This window comes from Platichthys flesus, chromosome 1 (assembly GCF_949316205.1).
Source record: "Platichthys flesus chromosome 1, fPlaFle2.1, whole genome shotgun sequence".
Taxonomy (NCBI): Eukaryota; Metazoa; Chordata; class Actinopteri; order Pleuronectiformes; family Pleuronectidae; genus Platichthys; species Platichthys flesus.
In genome coordinates, this window is record NC_084945.1 from 16,387,520 (window position 1) to 16,401,666 (window position 14,147).

Below are 14,147 nucleotides of genomic sequence, written 5' to 3' on the forward strand. Positions count from 1 at the left end.
TGGAAACCACATTAAACATTGCCTGAACTTTATGAACCCAGTGCACATGTGTATTTTCAACCCTCTGGCTTTTTGGACCCACACACTGCATGTAAAGATGGACGACGCATCACAACTTATTGCACTATCCACTAATGAAGCCAAAACAGCTTGGGTAAAGAACGCTACCTTCTTGTGCATTTGATACCGGGGTCTGTGAATCGTCTGTGCATCTTGACCCATGATTGAGACGAGTCTGATGGAGGATGGATGATACTTGAGAATTACAGCTCTAGTAAAAAAAGGTTAAACAATGAACTGCAACGCAGGCTTAGTTCTAAATGGATGTCATCATCTTAAGTAACTGTTTTTGTAATGATGAACAACGATCCAAACCCCATCCCAATGTTGACATTGTTTCAATGGCCTGACCAGCTGACCAGGAAGTGAAAGATAGATACTCATTAACAAAAAACGCAGTAAATGGAATGTAATTAAGATTCTTCCCTTCCTACTAAAAGATTACATATACAGCGTTTGCGTAAGGCTCAAGAGAGCAAGAAATAAAGGCAGAAGGCCAGAGCTGGAGTTAATGCAAAAAAATCAGGGGATAGAAAAATGTGACAGAGGAAGATTTCTCTTCCATTCGTTATAACACTTGTTATTTCGAGGGTCAATCCCAGGTGACAGGGAGTGACAACCTGAGCAGGTCACCAGAGTACCAGAGGAACCCAACGCAGGCTTGGGGATATATAATATGCAACTCCCAACAGAAAGAACCTCCTTGCCGTGAGGCAACAATGCCAACCCCTGCACCCCCCAGACAGAGGCCGCTTCACCCATGAACTCCGGAGAATGCCCGTCCGCACAATTAGTTCCCAGAGTTTTCCTTTTAGATATAAAGAACACGGCACGAGGACACATGAAAGACAAACCACAACAGCAGTGACGAAATGAAGAGCGGAAGAGTGACTGTGTTGAGTTACAGACTATTCAGGATAGAATTCAGGATTTGAACATAAAAAAGTGTTCTTCTCTCCATAAAGCAAATCACAGACGGTAATGTTCACTGTTAATATCATTACTGTCTGATTGTGAAGGTTTGAAAATATATATGTGTACTGTGTATTGATGCAAAATAATTCCCTCTATAAACACTGTGAAGACTCATTTGGTGATAGGTTTGTATTTTGACTTTATGGTGACACATATTCCACCTCCTGTTTCCTCAGCTTATTCAGTTGTATTGTCTGAGCATAAACCTTATTGAGAAAATATATTTTGAGAAAGTAAGCATGTCCTCAGTTCCATTGTAGGGCTAATACTTCCTTTCAGGGTTAGGTTTAGAATTAGGTTGGAGTTAAAAGGCAGCAGTCTATGCTACAAGGTAGCGGGAACCAGTGCCAAGTAGATTTGGCCCTGCCTGTCATCAGGTAAAACTAAATGATAAAGATAGAAAGAAAGACTATTCATGATTTTAATAAGATAATGTTAAGCAAATCAAAGTCTTCAGTGTGGAGAGCACAGATAGGGGCCTGAATGCTGAACGAGAGGTAATCAGAGAAAGATATTACACCAGATTCTAGCAACATTCCTCCTCCCTGTTGCTGCCTCCATGCTTTTCTCAATCTTTAATTACCTGCCCCTTTAAAGATGTCATGGGTTTTCTCACTAAGAGGGGATACTGTGAGGATACTTCTAACAAGTTGTTGTCTTGGCACCCACTGCAAGCTTTAAAATGTCACGGTGCTCCTTCAATATCCTCCCTGACACAGCAAAGAGCTGGCAGTGTTGTGTATTATCTGTTCAGCTGACCTGCAGGAATAAGATGAGTGGTTCGGATCCAGCAGATGCTGTGGTATTATACTGGGAGGGAATGGTCTCTACATGCCTGCAGCTGCAGCACACATCGCTTTGTTTTCTTCTTTCAGATGCACAACTGTCAGTCTGTAATCCAAAGTGTGTGGTGACAGAGACAGATATTATCTTATTGATATTGTTGACCTTGCATCTGATGTGATTCATGGGGGCGCTAATTTGTGCATGTGTGGGTGCACGTTGCTCTAAGCCTGGCCGTGGGAGTTTCTTTTTCAACTCTGATTTTCTCTCTTTTTTGAGCGGATGTTAGTTATCCAAGACGTGCTTTTGTTCTGGTATCCGCCTACCGTTCAACAACATGAATATGAGGTGAACTTGATATGTGAAATTGTTTCAAAAAAAGGGCAAAGTAACAGAATAGGCAAAGACATGAATGAATTAATCTAAAAGTTAGTCTAGACAAATTCCAGGCGTATGATGCTCTCTTAAAGCAAACCATGACATATAAAAATCTTAGTTGAGATATTCAAACTGTTTCAGGAAATAAAGCGAGTCTTGAGATGTGACAGCTGTCTGGCAAGATTGCGTGGCTGGCTGCAAATTGAAAATGCCACAGTGGCCGTTTTAAAACTGCTTATGTTATATGAGTGATACGGTGAGATAGATTGCCTCTGTATGAACTCACTCCCAAGTTGAGACATCCTGACTTTGGCTTTCAAATTGGATTCTTTTCAATCGGCAGTTCAAATCAGTCACTTGTGTGTTCCTCCCCCATGATAGAGTGAGCTGAGCGAGGGCCTGAGAGTGGCCAGTGAGCGTCTGTTTCAGGAGAGCCTGTTGACAGCAGGATTTCACTGAGGCTGGGAGTCCCATTCTGGCCATTGTAGTAGGGCTTAGGTTGGGGTGGAGGAATTGATTGTACAATTAACACTAAGTGTACAATTAACACTATGTGTACAATTAACACTATGACTCTCCGTTACACCATGATAAAAAAAAAAGAAGCTAAAACAAGTTATTAGGCTCATTAATATCCTAGCATGGATGAAAGCAGTTAGTGATGACGTGGTAAACACTGCACGCGTTTTGTTGAGCACACAGGCCTATAGAGAAAGTACAGTTGTTTTAGCAGAAACCCACATAGCAGCTGACGCACCCCCTGTGTTAACAACAGACATGCATGAGACACGACAGATCAGCGTCATAGGTGCGTCACACACTGCACCCAGACCTAGTTTGGTCCAGGTGTTTGTGAGAGACGTAGACGTAGAGCACATTTCATCCTTGATTGTGCATCTCTGTTGAAAGCTCTCTGATTCAGACTAAACTAACAAAACGGAGCAGTACCACTAGAAATGCGTGTGTGTGTGTGTGTGTGTTGGGGGGGGGGGGTACAATGCAAATGTAACTGTGAAGTACTGTTGTCAGGTATGTATGAGCCGACGCTGCTGCAGTACTGGTCGCTCCTTGCCAGATTCTCCCTACTATTAAATGTATACCTGCCCGATGGCTGGTTAATGTGCCTTTTTACTCCATCCGCCCTGTGTTGTTTCTTTGGCTCCCAAATCTTTAAACCAGTCTTACAATTAGCTAAGAGCTCAATGTAATATCTCAGTCAGCAACCTCGAGTGAAAGATCAATATACCTATATTAGAGGTTTTAAGTATTGTTAAAACTGACATTGATTTGCCAGCACTAGAGCATTAAGTATATTGAGAGATTTACCAATAATTTGGTGATAGGTGCAGTGCAAGCTTTATAGCCTCATTAAAAGCTTGTTGGAACATGACCAAATGACTGCTGCTTGGGTTGGGATTTGAACTTTTCGCTGTACATGCACGGCTTTCCTTTAAATGATCCTGAGACCTGATCTGTAGTGACTTTAAATTATCCATAGGTGTGAGTGTGAATGTATTACTTGAGACCTGTCCAGGGTTCACTGACCCACTGTCAGCTGGCACTAGTAAGTACAGTAAAGAAAACTGTAGAAAAGATGAAGTCATGGTCGAAACCACTTCAGTGTCGGATCAGTGTTTCATTTTTTTTCAATGGGTGATTCTTATTATGCAATGCAGTAAAAAAATGTAATCTCAAAATATTACATAATCAATCTAGGCCCCTGCTTATTCATCCAATATTAAATTTAGATCAAGGTCAGTTCATTGGCCAAGCATAAGACTTAGTCTTGCTTTTGACAAAAGTATTTACAAATGTCCTCTCAGCTTGGTTTTATTTTAAGTACCTCAGGAAGACCAAGGGCATTTTCTCTTCTCTTGACAGAGATATTACATTTTTATCAATAACATCTTCTCTGTTAGACAGAGATTTACAGGAAAATGAGAACACCCATATTCTTGTGAATTTCTTTTCCTTCGTATATCTATCAGTTCTTAAATTATTTTTGGAGTATGATGCAAAAGGCTTCAGTACACGACAGGTTCATATCAAGAGGGCTACAGTGAGAGGATAGAAGAATCTTACCGTCACAACTGGGGAGAGCGTGACTCCACTGATGATTCTGCTCACAGACAATTGGCTCCTGATCACTTGGTGTGTAGCCTAGGTCACATGTAAATGAGACGCGGGAGCCAATTGAAAAGGTGCTGCCATGGCGACCACCATTGACTGGGATGCCAGGATCGAGACAAGAGTCTAACTCCATTTTCACACCTGAGAATCACATCACACAAGCACAAATACCTCATTGTCAAAGAGGTGTGTGTCTGTGTGTAATTATACCGAGCTGAGACACTGAAATAAACACTCGTGCTTCTGAGCGTCTGTAAGAGATACGGTGTGCGTGCGTCTACTAAACATTTCTATCATCCAGTCAATCAGCCTTACTTTCATATCTGATGCTGAAGCCCGCTGCCGAGCGGCTGTTGTCCGTGGTGAACAACAAGAACAGGAAGTTGGACGTGGATATCAGGAAATGAGGTGCCTGAGTGCCGTGGTATTCACCAATCAGATGGGAGGAGGCGGAGGGGCCATCCCTGATCTCCAGTGTATCATAGTTGACCTCAGTCTGAAATCTAGACACACACACACACACACACACACACAAACACACACACACAAACATGCACAATAACCAGACATACAAAAGAATTACATTCATATGACTGGCATACATATTCAGGGTGCAGACTAATGAAACTAACAGCAAACGTTTTTTTTATAGTAAGCAGCAAATGATATTCAAACAGAAAATGCAGCAGTTTAAATTTTGTTGGAGTAATTCATTGCAGGAACAGGAACAGACTGTTGACCTTTCTAGGAATACACTTGGCAAAAAAAAAACAATGCATGACCATCTTGTGTAACTAATTAGCTCAACGACTGACTTGTTTTCCCCCTGTGTCACTTTTCTCTTGAGAGCCTATGCTCTGTCTCGGAGACTGACTGTGACATTGTGTGCAGTTGTGGCATCGAAGTTGGTTCCTGGAGGCCTGTTTATCAATATCTCCATCAAGAACATCAGATAGTGGCAGATTTAGATCGTTCCGACATACTCACACACAATGGACAAGCATTTTATCACGATGATATATGAATAGCTAACTGGACAATTTAGCAGCCAATTTCACACGTGACTGTGAAATGAACTCAGCATCTACAAACAGAGAAGACAGATTTTATCTAAAGCAATGTCAGGCCACTCTGTGTCTGTTCTTGGCTTATTTGCAGGACAAATATGCAAAGAAAAACAAAACATGAATCATTTACTGGGGCAGAAACTCACCAACGGCATTTAAAACTGTAACTAATTCATAATGCTTGTGAAAGACAAACTAAATGATGCACTATCTGACTTAGAAGTGGGAGATAAACTGACTCCGTGACTTTATCGTCAACTCTGTATGATTACCGTGAGGAAAACTTTAAGAAACCAGACAAAATATCTTTCCATATTTACATAACCAAGTTACTTACCTTTCAAAGTTGATCTTCACAGCGTGGTCTGTTTGTGCTTCAATCACCCACTGGCAATTTAGAGAGTCTTTATAAAAGGAAGGCCAACCAGGAGAGAGCAGAACACCAGTAGGAGCTGTAAGATGGCCTCCACATGGAGCTACAGGGCGCACACACAAACACACACACACATACACACGCACACACACACACACACATACGCACGCACACACACACACACACACACACACACACACAAACACACACACACGCACATGCGTACACACAAACACGCGCACACACACAGAAACACGCACACACCATGAGAGAGAAAGAAATTAATCATTTTTTCTTGTAACTGTGTTATGGTACGAACATGATGCTCATATTTCATTGAGCTAACAGATTCATCATCTGCTCAATTTATTTTAGCTGTCTAATCCTTTCGGGGTTTTCGAGATTTTCGTGCATAAACATTTACCTTCCCAAAATGTGCCAGCCTGGTGCAACAGTAAACAGTTTTATGCTGGTCTTGTTTGGAAAAAGGTGAAAAATAATTAAAGCGTGATCATTTATACAGGAAATCAAGTATATTTATGAGTCAAATGATGCCAAAACAGCGGCTCCTCATTTCCCCCGAATAACAGAGGGCGGCAGATGCTGGCACATCTTGACACTGATTTAGAGCAACATTTGAGATGTTTTAAATCTCAATCAAGGTCATTAAAATGCAAGAACTATCTGTCGTCTGAATAACTCTATTCAGCATTGGTTTTCACTGTTTCCTGTTCTCTATCTACTGATGAGTCATGAAGTTAACATGCAGAGCAACAGCCTTCAGAAACATTGTTCATGAGGCCATAAGTTCATGATCCATATCCTGGATGTCTACAATATATAATTTGCAGTGGCTTATGCTCGTCCCACTTCTTCTGCTCTCAAGTAGCTGATACCTTCGCCCTTTTGATTGCGCTCTAAACTGCAAACTTTGAGTAAGAAAAAACCTCTTCACGCACACTGAAGCACTGTGCTGAAGTCATCCTGGACATAAAACCTCTTCGTCCTCCGCTGTCCACTGAGAGGGATAATGTTTGCTCGTATACTCCGTATTTAATAATGTGACAACTCTATTGAGTTTGATCTTGTCCATCCCATTTGTTAACAGGCAACATTTGATTATGTAATTTAGACAATATAATCACACAAAAAAACAACACTCACAGGCCGGTGGTTCCCATTCAAGAATTGTTGCAATAATGGCACACTCACTGTCCTTTCATTATAACGCAGCTTATCTGCACACCATGGATACATCTCCGCATAATGAATGTGTCTCACTGAACAAGTTTCGGCAGAACCTGTGCCAGTCTCATTTAAGATTATTGTTGGGAGAGAAAGATGCATGCAAATATCCTGAATGAGTGTCGGGAGGCTGGAGGCTAAAGCAATTACAAGAGGAAATTTATATGATTTCAAAGGTGCGTAAGCGCACTAAAGCTGCACAGCAAGAGCCAGACGCTTGAATGTTTGTCACCTTACAGTCTGGAAAGTGAAATATTTTGAATGATTCCCCATTGCTCATAAAAAGTTTAAACCGTCATTCTCTGTGTGTGTGTTGTCCAGGTATGAGTCACGTTGCGGGGACCTAAATCTGTTTACACAGTCACATCTTTGGGACTTGTCCTCCTTATGGGGACAAAAAGGTTTAGGTTAAGGTTTGGGAATAGACAAGCAGAAACGTTGGACATGTTTAAAATTGGAGTAAGTCTCTAGGAAGTCAGTCAATGTAATGTCCACTGAAGTCATGGAACAGTGTGTGTTTGTGTGTGCGTGTGTGCGTCTGCTCATATTCACCTTCACAGCGAGGTACAGCCGCAGACCAAATGACATTTCCTTCCTGGATGATGCAGGTGACCTGATCTGATCCCTGGGGAAATGATAATAATATAGCACGCAAAGATTAGTCACATATATTACAGTGCATGCTTCTTCGCACTTGGATCTGATTATTACCTGCGTCCTAATGAATCCCTGATCACAGCGAAACGCCACCGAGCTGCCGAGCTGGAATTGGTCACCATACCTCTGACCATTGACAGGAACGCCTGGGTCGTGACATTCGTTCTGCCCAAATGCTACAGAGGGAGAACAATGAGACAAAAGTGAAAATGAAAGCCAGGTGACATGGAATCAAATAAAATACAAAACAATGGCCAATTGGTGCTCAAGTGAATGAGCACAGACAAAGTGATATGTTATACCTACAGTTTACAATATATATATATTTATATTCTGTAAGAGCTTTTCAAAAGACATGTGAGTATTTACTAATTGGTACAATTTTCCCTGAGAGGTGGTTCTGCACGAGAAAAGAAAAGACAACAAAAAAACATTACTGTATCACTGTCAGGGAATGTGACATATCCACTGATTTGGAAATGTGGGAATGGAATTATCTTCATGTGGATTCCACCCTGTCATGTTTAGCTTATATTATCCACATTCCAGAGATTAACCTGATACCAACCGGGGCTCAAACCCAGTGATTGGACATGTCTTAGGTTGATTAGCTACTGATGGAGAGGAAATGAGAACAGGAAGGCAAAGAGAATGATAGAGAGAGAAAATGAGAGTGAGGCAGACACATAAACATTTGAATACCCACATGTATTACCGGGCTGATGGATGGAAACACATTTGCGCACATGAGCATGTTCTCAAATACACGTGTGGCACATACTGAATAGAAGAGCCAAAGGCATTCATTCGAAATCACCTTGAACACATTCAAAAACCCTGATATAATAAGAAGTGGTGAAAAAAACTAGGAGGAATAAAAGATATATACATATATATGAGAAAACACACAAAGTGACAAAGCAGAGGCAAGAGTCAAAGGGACAAAGACATTAGGGAGGGTCTTAAAATACTTGACTGTGTGGTGTGAGGGTCTCCGAGGAGGGAAAGTGCAGGACAAGGTTGTTTGTGAATCAAAAAGGGAAACAACAGAGAACTGTGTGAGAGTCAGAAATCAGCATGATGGGTTGGAGAAAAGGGAAAAAAGAAGGGAACAGTTGAACTGGAAGGAGAGGTAAAAAGAGAATCTCTAACTTTGACAGCGATAGATTGATCATTTTATGTAAAAGTGCAGGTTTTGGACTGGCAGCCACATCGGGTAAAAAGGGTTTTAGTCAAAGTTCGCAGCAAAGGCTTTATGCTTCGAGCAGGTCAGCCATGCACTGTGCTGCGGCTGCACTGAGGCTACTGCGGCAGCATCTCAGTCCATCAGGATGCATGAAGTGCTGGAGCAGAATAATAACTGTACTGGTCAAATTTTACTTGTGGTGTGAAAGGGAAAGGAAGCATCCGTTTCTGCAAATCATTTAGACCTAACAGATGTGATATGGCCGTTTCCTGTTTGGAGTCCTGAAAGTACTGTTCACTGGATATAACCGTATACCATTAATAATGAAAGTTTAACTACCGATAATAAACCTGTCTACCCCAAAGGGTGGATTTACCTCGAGTTTAAAAGTCATAAATTAATAGCATGTATTACAGTCAGATGTGTCAAAGTTCATATTTGAGTTTCTGATATTATTCATCTAAACAGATACTGATATACCCACGGCAACACCCATTGATATTCATATATGCATTAAAATGTTAATAGACCAAATGACTGAAACAGCACCACGATGCCTGATCTTTCTTAAATCCCAGTGTAGTAGTTATGCGATCAGACATCGAGAACAAATTAATGCAGTTAAACATTTATCTATCTTTAAGAATCAACAGTGCGTTGTGTTTTTTGGTGTAATGTTTGTTGACAGTAAAAAAAACACTGCATAATATTTCCAGGAAACAGGTGAGTATCTATAAATATTAAATTTCTGTTTTTGCACATTACCTTTAGAAATATGTTTGAGTAAAAAAAAAATGTCACATTCATTTGTGTTAGTATTAGGTTTGAAATGTATGTTGGGATCAGAGATAGGATTTTTTTTTTTTATTAAATAATCTGTGCAGCTGAGGTGGCACGAAAACATTGAGCATTTTCATTTGTCAAATTTCGCCTCTCAAAGACAAGTCGGAGACAAGGTCACTTTGGAAGGTATCGTGTGAAATGGTGCAAAACCGTATGGAAATCAAAGAGAATTAATCAGAGGCAGTCATGCAGAACTAGTTCAGCTTAGAGGAGATAAATACACTGGCTGCAGCAGTCGGGTTTCAAAGCTGACAATGGGACAGGCTTAACTGCTGCAGGTAAAGCATGAATAAGACCTCAGGGCAGATATGTCAGCAGTTTACTCTATCAGACATCGAAGTATAAACATAGCTTTCAATAATGTATGATGAATAGACGCATTCACATTCGATTACATGCTGGGTTTCTCGTACCGGCATGTAATCCTCAGCCAGAAGCTACAGGTTATTACGGTGGTTATAACACAGGAAGTGCTTCCTGGTGAAGAAAACCTCTTCCAAGACATTTTGTGTTTCGTGTTCAATTGCACAAGTGACAAAAACACACAGATTTTTCAGCTTTATCTTTGTGTGATCACATGCTGCTTCAGACCGCTGTGTCTTACAAGAGGCCCTCTCTGAAGAGTGAAGCTCAAAAATCTGCCTGTCATGTTTACTGCTGTCATTTTTAGATTGCTGAACATTTTCCTCCATCAAACCTCCATGGTAGCCGCTCTGGGACTATCTCAACTGTGATGAAATGCTGATGTTTGACCGGATAACAGCAGGAATAAAGGAAAGTCACCAACCAACCTGGCTAGGAAACATGTATTGTTCAATGCTTTGTGGTTTATAAGGAACTAAAGTAGGCAGCTCATCTTATTGAAAAAGTATGAAACATTTTATAAATGTCCCTTGGAAACACTGTCACTGTCATTGCAGTGTGTCCCTGTGTTTGGTGTGTTGTTAGTCATTGCTGAACATGGGCATTTTGTTGTGTATTTACAGAGCATATGTTGTCAAATTGCTGTTTTTAAACATATAGCCCTGACTTTCCCCAGTAATAACATGCTCTTGGTAAAATGATTATAAAAATTAAATTTATATTGTATTTATATTACTAGTCCGGTTCTGGCAGAATCAGGAAAAAGGTTTACACTGCAAAAGTAGTGGCGTGATGGTTTCCATGAGGGAGGCCTGAATGCTTGTTCAGTTCAAGCTGCGATGACATTACAGATTTATGACACTGAGATATGTGTAATACACTGATTGTAGTTCAAAAAATGTGTAAAACAATGAATCAGTTTCTCATGCACTATGAGAGAGAATAAATCTTTTACAAACATAACCTTTAACATAATCAGTGGCATCGGTCATATTCTGGCTTAACATGTCAGGAAATCTAATGACAGACACATAAATAGACATACAAACATGAATATACACACACACACACACACACACACACACAGAGGGAGATAGGTAAGCACTTACTGGTGTAGCTGATATTGAAGCCTTTTCCCGTATTAGAGTGATCAGACTGAAATTCCAGTCTCATAATGTGTCCGTTGGAGGCGATTTGCGATGGAACATCTTTCCCTGAGAACGTTCCAAATGTTGTTGGCTCAGACAGACCTGAAATAGAACAGATTTTAGACAATCTCTTAGAGACACTTTTTAATGGTGCTTATCTAATTTCATCTGCATAACATTAAGGCCAGGCTTGGAAAGTGAAGGACTCCTGTAAAGATGAAAAAAAAAAAAACACCCTAAGGGACCTCAGGAGATGGATTAAATGTTATTAAGGCCAGAAAACATTCCTAGAATTTACTTTGAGATTATTCAATAGTTCTTCTGCTTCACAGAAAAATGTCAGTAGCCCTGCCCCATTTGTGCATTACCTGCCTGTCTGTCAGTCATTTGGGATTTAAGAAAAGAAAACGATATAATTCACTTTATTCAACATTCTCACCGTGTCAGTAACAAAATGGAAAGATAATCCATTTAATTTAGGAAAAGTTAACAGGTGTAAGGTTTCAAACGTGCCTTCATATCAAACACTGTATGTTTTATTAATATGATAGGCTATATGTCATTGTGGCGCTGTGTTTGAAGACTTCATTACACTTTGAAAGTTTAAATGACAACTATTTTCCATTTTGTTGAAAAATTTGTCTCCAATTTAGGTGGCATGTTTTTTTTAGGCCAGTGAAGGTTAAACTGCTTCTCTTGAGGGTGTAGACATTTTCCAGAACTAGTGAGATAATTTTAAATGCAATGGTAATGTGCTCTCATAGTTCTTGATAAGACCGCATCTTGGAAATGCTATTTTTCTTACTCATCTCATGGTGTCTGTATAATCACAATCTGCATAGCCACTGATAAATGTACTTTGCATATACTTTGTTTGTACCTCTGTATTATAGTTACACACTCTGTTTATCATTTGTATTATAACTACTCAGTGATGTCTCTTAAATTCACATGTGATCATCCTGCTGATACTTGGCTCAGATATTGTTTCTGCCTGAACAGACAGAATAAACAACCAGTGACCTGAACATACAGGCTCTTGTTCAGTAAAGCACTGGGCCACCTTTAGCCCCAATAACAGCCTCCATGAGTCTTGGCGGTGATTCAGCGACCGACCTGCCAGAGTCTGGTGTTAAAGCGAACCAGACAGACATCAGTGACTCACACAACAAAACAAGAGTGCGTGTTCTTTTCTACAGATGCTGCACTTAAGTGATTCCCAAAGAGACTGAAATCAGGGGATCATGATATCCACGTCATTAACGCTATTGTAGCTGATTGTGATTTGAACCCAGCATTCCCTGACAATCCTGTCATCATTGCTGGGAGCATCAACTTCCTTTGAGTACCCATCGTCTCCTTTGCGGGAACATGATCACAATGAATGGCTGAGCCTGGCTGCTATGTAAAGGTATGTTCTGGCATTATAGTTTTGCTCTATGCGAGTCGTATACCAATTGCATGGCGCAGACACCATTAGACCTTCCCAATCGGCCTGCCGAGCTGTAACTATGCATCACTTCATTTCTGCATTTGTGTCACAGCATAGGACCATTTACTGCGACAAATGGTTATACACTTTTGTTTGGCAGAATACACGCTGCTCTTGAGGGCGCTCCCAAGTGATCCAGTCGGCAGTGACGCATTCAGTGGGGAGCACAATAAAACCCTGAAGGGCTACACAGAACAGAACCCAGCAGGCCCATATCAGCGAGATATGAATTAAACATAATGCAGAAGGAAAGATATGCCATCCCCTCATACAGTAATAGATGATAGAGCAGGAGGATGCTGAGGTCGATGTTGGAGAAATCAAGCGCCAGTAACACCAGTTTGTAGCAGGTAGAAATAAACAGATTAACCTGCAGCAGCAACCCGCAGCGGCAGTATTGCCATAATGATCAAGAGTAAGAGTGAGCGCTGGTGGGATTATTAAGATCACTCTATTGTCTCGATTGAATATGATTGGAAATTTGTTTCCTGTGTGATTGGTGATTAGAAATGTCAACTGATGCTGATAGGCTATTGGCATGCACCATTTCAGTTCACTGCCAGAACCAACACAAAGCCCGTTGCCGTTGATTGCCCTCTAGGAGTCCACCAGACTGATGTTGCAGCGGAAAACTCTGATTCATCAGAAAGCGCCTGCAGTTTTGCACGGGTAGGTGAAGCAGGCACACTGTGATTATTCATTATGTCCTGTTTACCACCTGGCACTTCCCGTGGTTCAGCGCTAAGGGTCGTCTCAGGCGCAGTAAATGTTTGATGTGTTTATTTCTGCCCCTCTTGTGCTCTGTCATGTTCATTGATCTCCACCGTAACAAAAAATTCAAGCAACTCCTTCTAAGTGATGTTCCCACTCGCACCTCTGGCACCTACAATCATGGCTTTGTCAAAGTCTGACAGTCAACAATCTGTAATGCCAGCCCCTTGGTAACTCATCCGCACACAGAGAAAATAGTGCTTTGCACATTTGTTCATGTCATGTCAAAATAGACAAAGGATCGAGACTCTCGACTTCTGTACAAGGGAGATCTGACTGTTTTATGAAGAGCTGGTTAATTTATTGTGTGAAATCGGCGTGATCCATTGCAGTGCGTTTTCATTTCCATGTTAGGTACAGACACTCTATTGAAAGCAATACTCAAACTCCTCCATGCAATGCAATGCAAACGGTGAGAGCTGTCAACCCTGCGAGGGACAGAAAAGGAACTACACAACCGCTTGAGTAATAAAAAAAACTCAGTATGTGAAATCCTTCCCCAACACTCCCACAGAAAGTTTTCTTCTCATTTCCTCCTTGACTTGGAGTTTTGGATCCAACTCACTTAGCGACTCAATGAAGCTACAGAGTGACTCAGTTGCAAAGTGCCAGACTGTGTTCCTCACCATCCTAACACATCTTTCATGTATTCATTACTGCATTGACAAAGGCAAAT

The 14,147-nt window shown here is 40.9% G+C and overlaps 1 protein-coding gene across 1 annotated transcript in view; it reads right to left on the minus strand.

Moving 5' to 3' along the window:
- The window catches only part of LOC133952820 (CUB and sushi domain-containing protein 1-like), a 284,080-nt gene that overhangs the window by 117,056 nt on the left and 152,877 nt on the right, over positions 1-14,147 (minus strand). The window contains exons 14-19 of the mRNA XM_062386890.1: positions 11,170-11,310; positions 7,723-7,844; positions 7,564-7,636; positions 5,731-5,869; positions 4,642-4,829; positions 4,279-4,467 (exon numbers count right to left, since the gene is read on the minus strand). Of these exons, the coding sequence (XP_062242874.1) occupies positions 4,279-4,467; positions 4,642-4,829; positions 5,731-5,869; positions 7,564-7,636; positions 7,723-7,844; positions 11,170-11,310 (852 nt within the window). The remainder of the gene's footprint in view (positions 1-4,278; positions 4,468-4,641; positions 4,830-5,730; positions 5,870-7,563; positions 7,637-7,722; positions 7,845-11,169; positions 11,311-14,147) is intronic.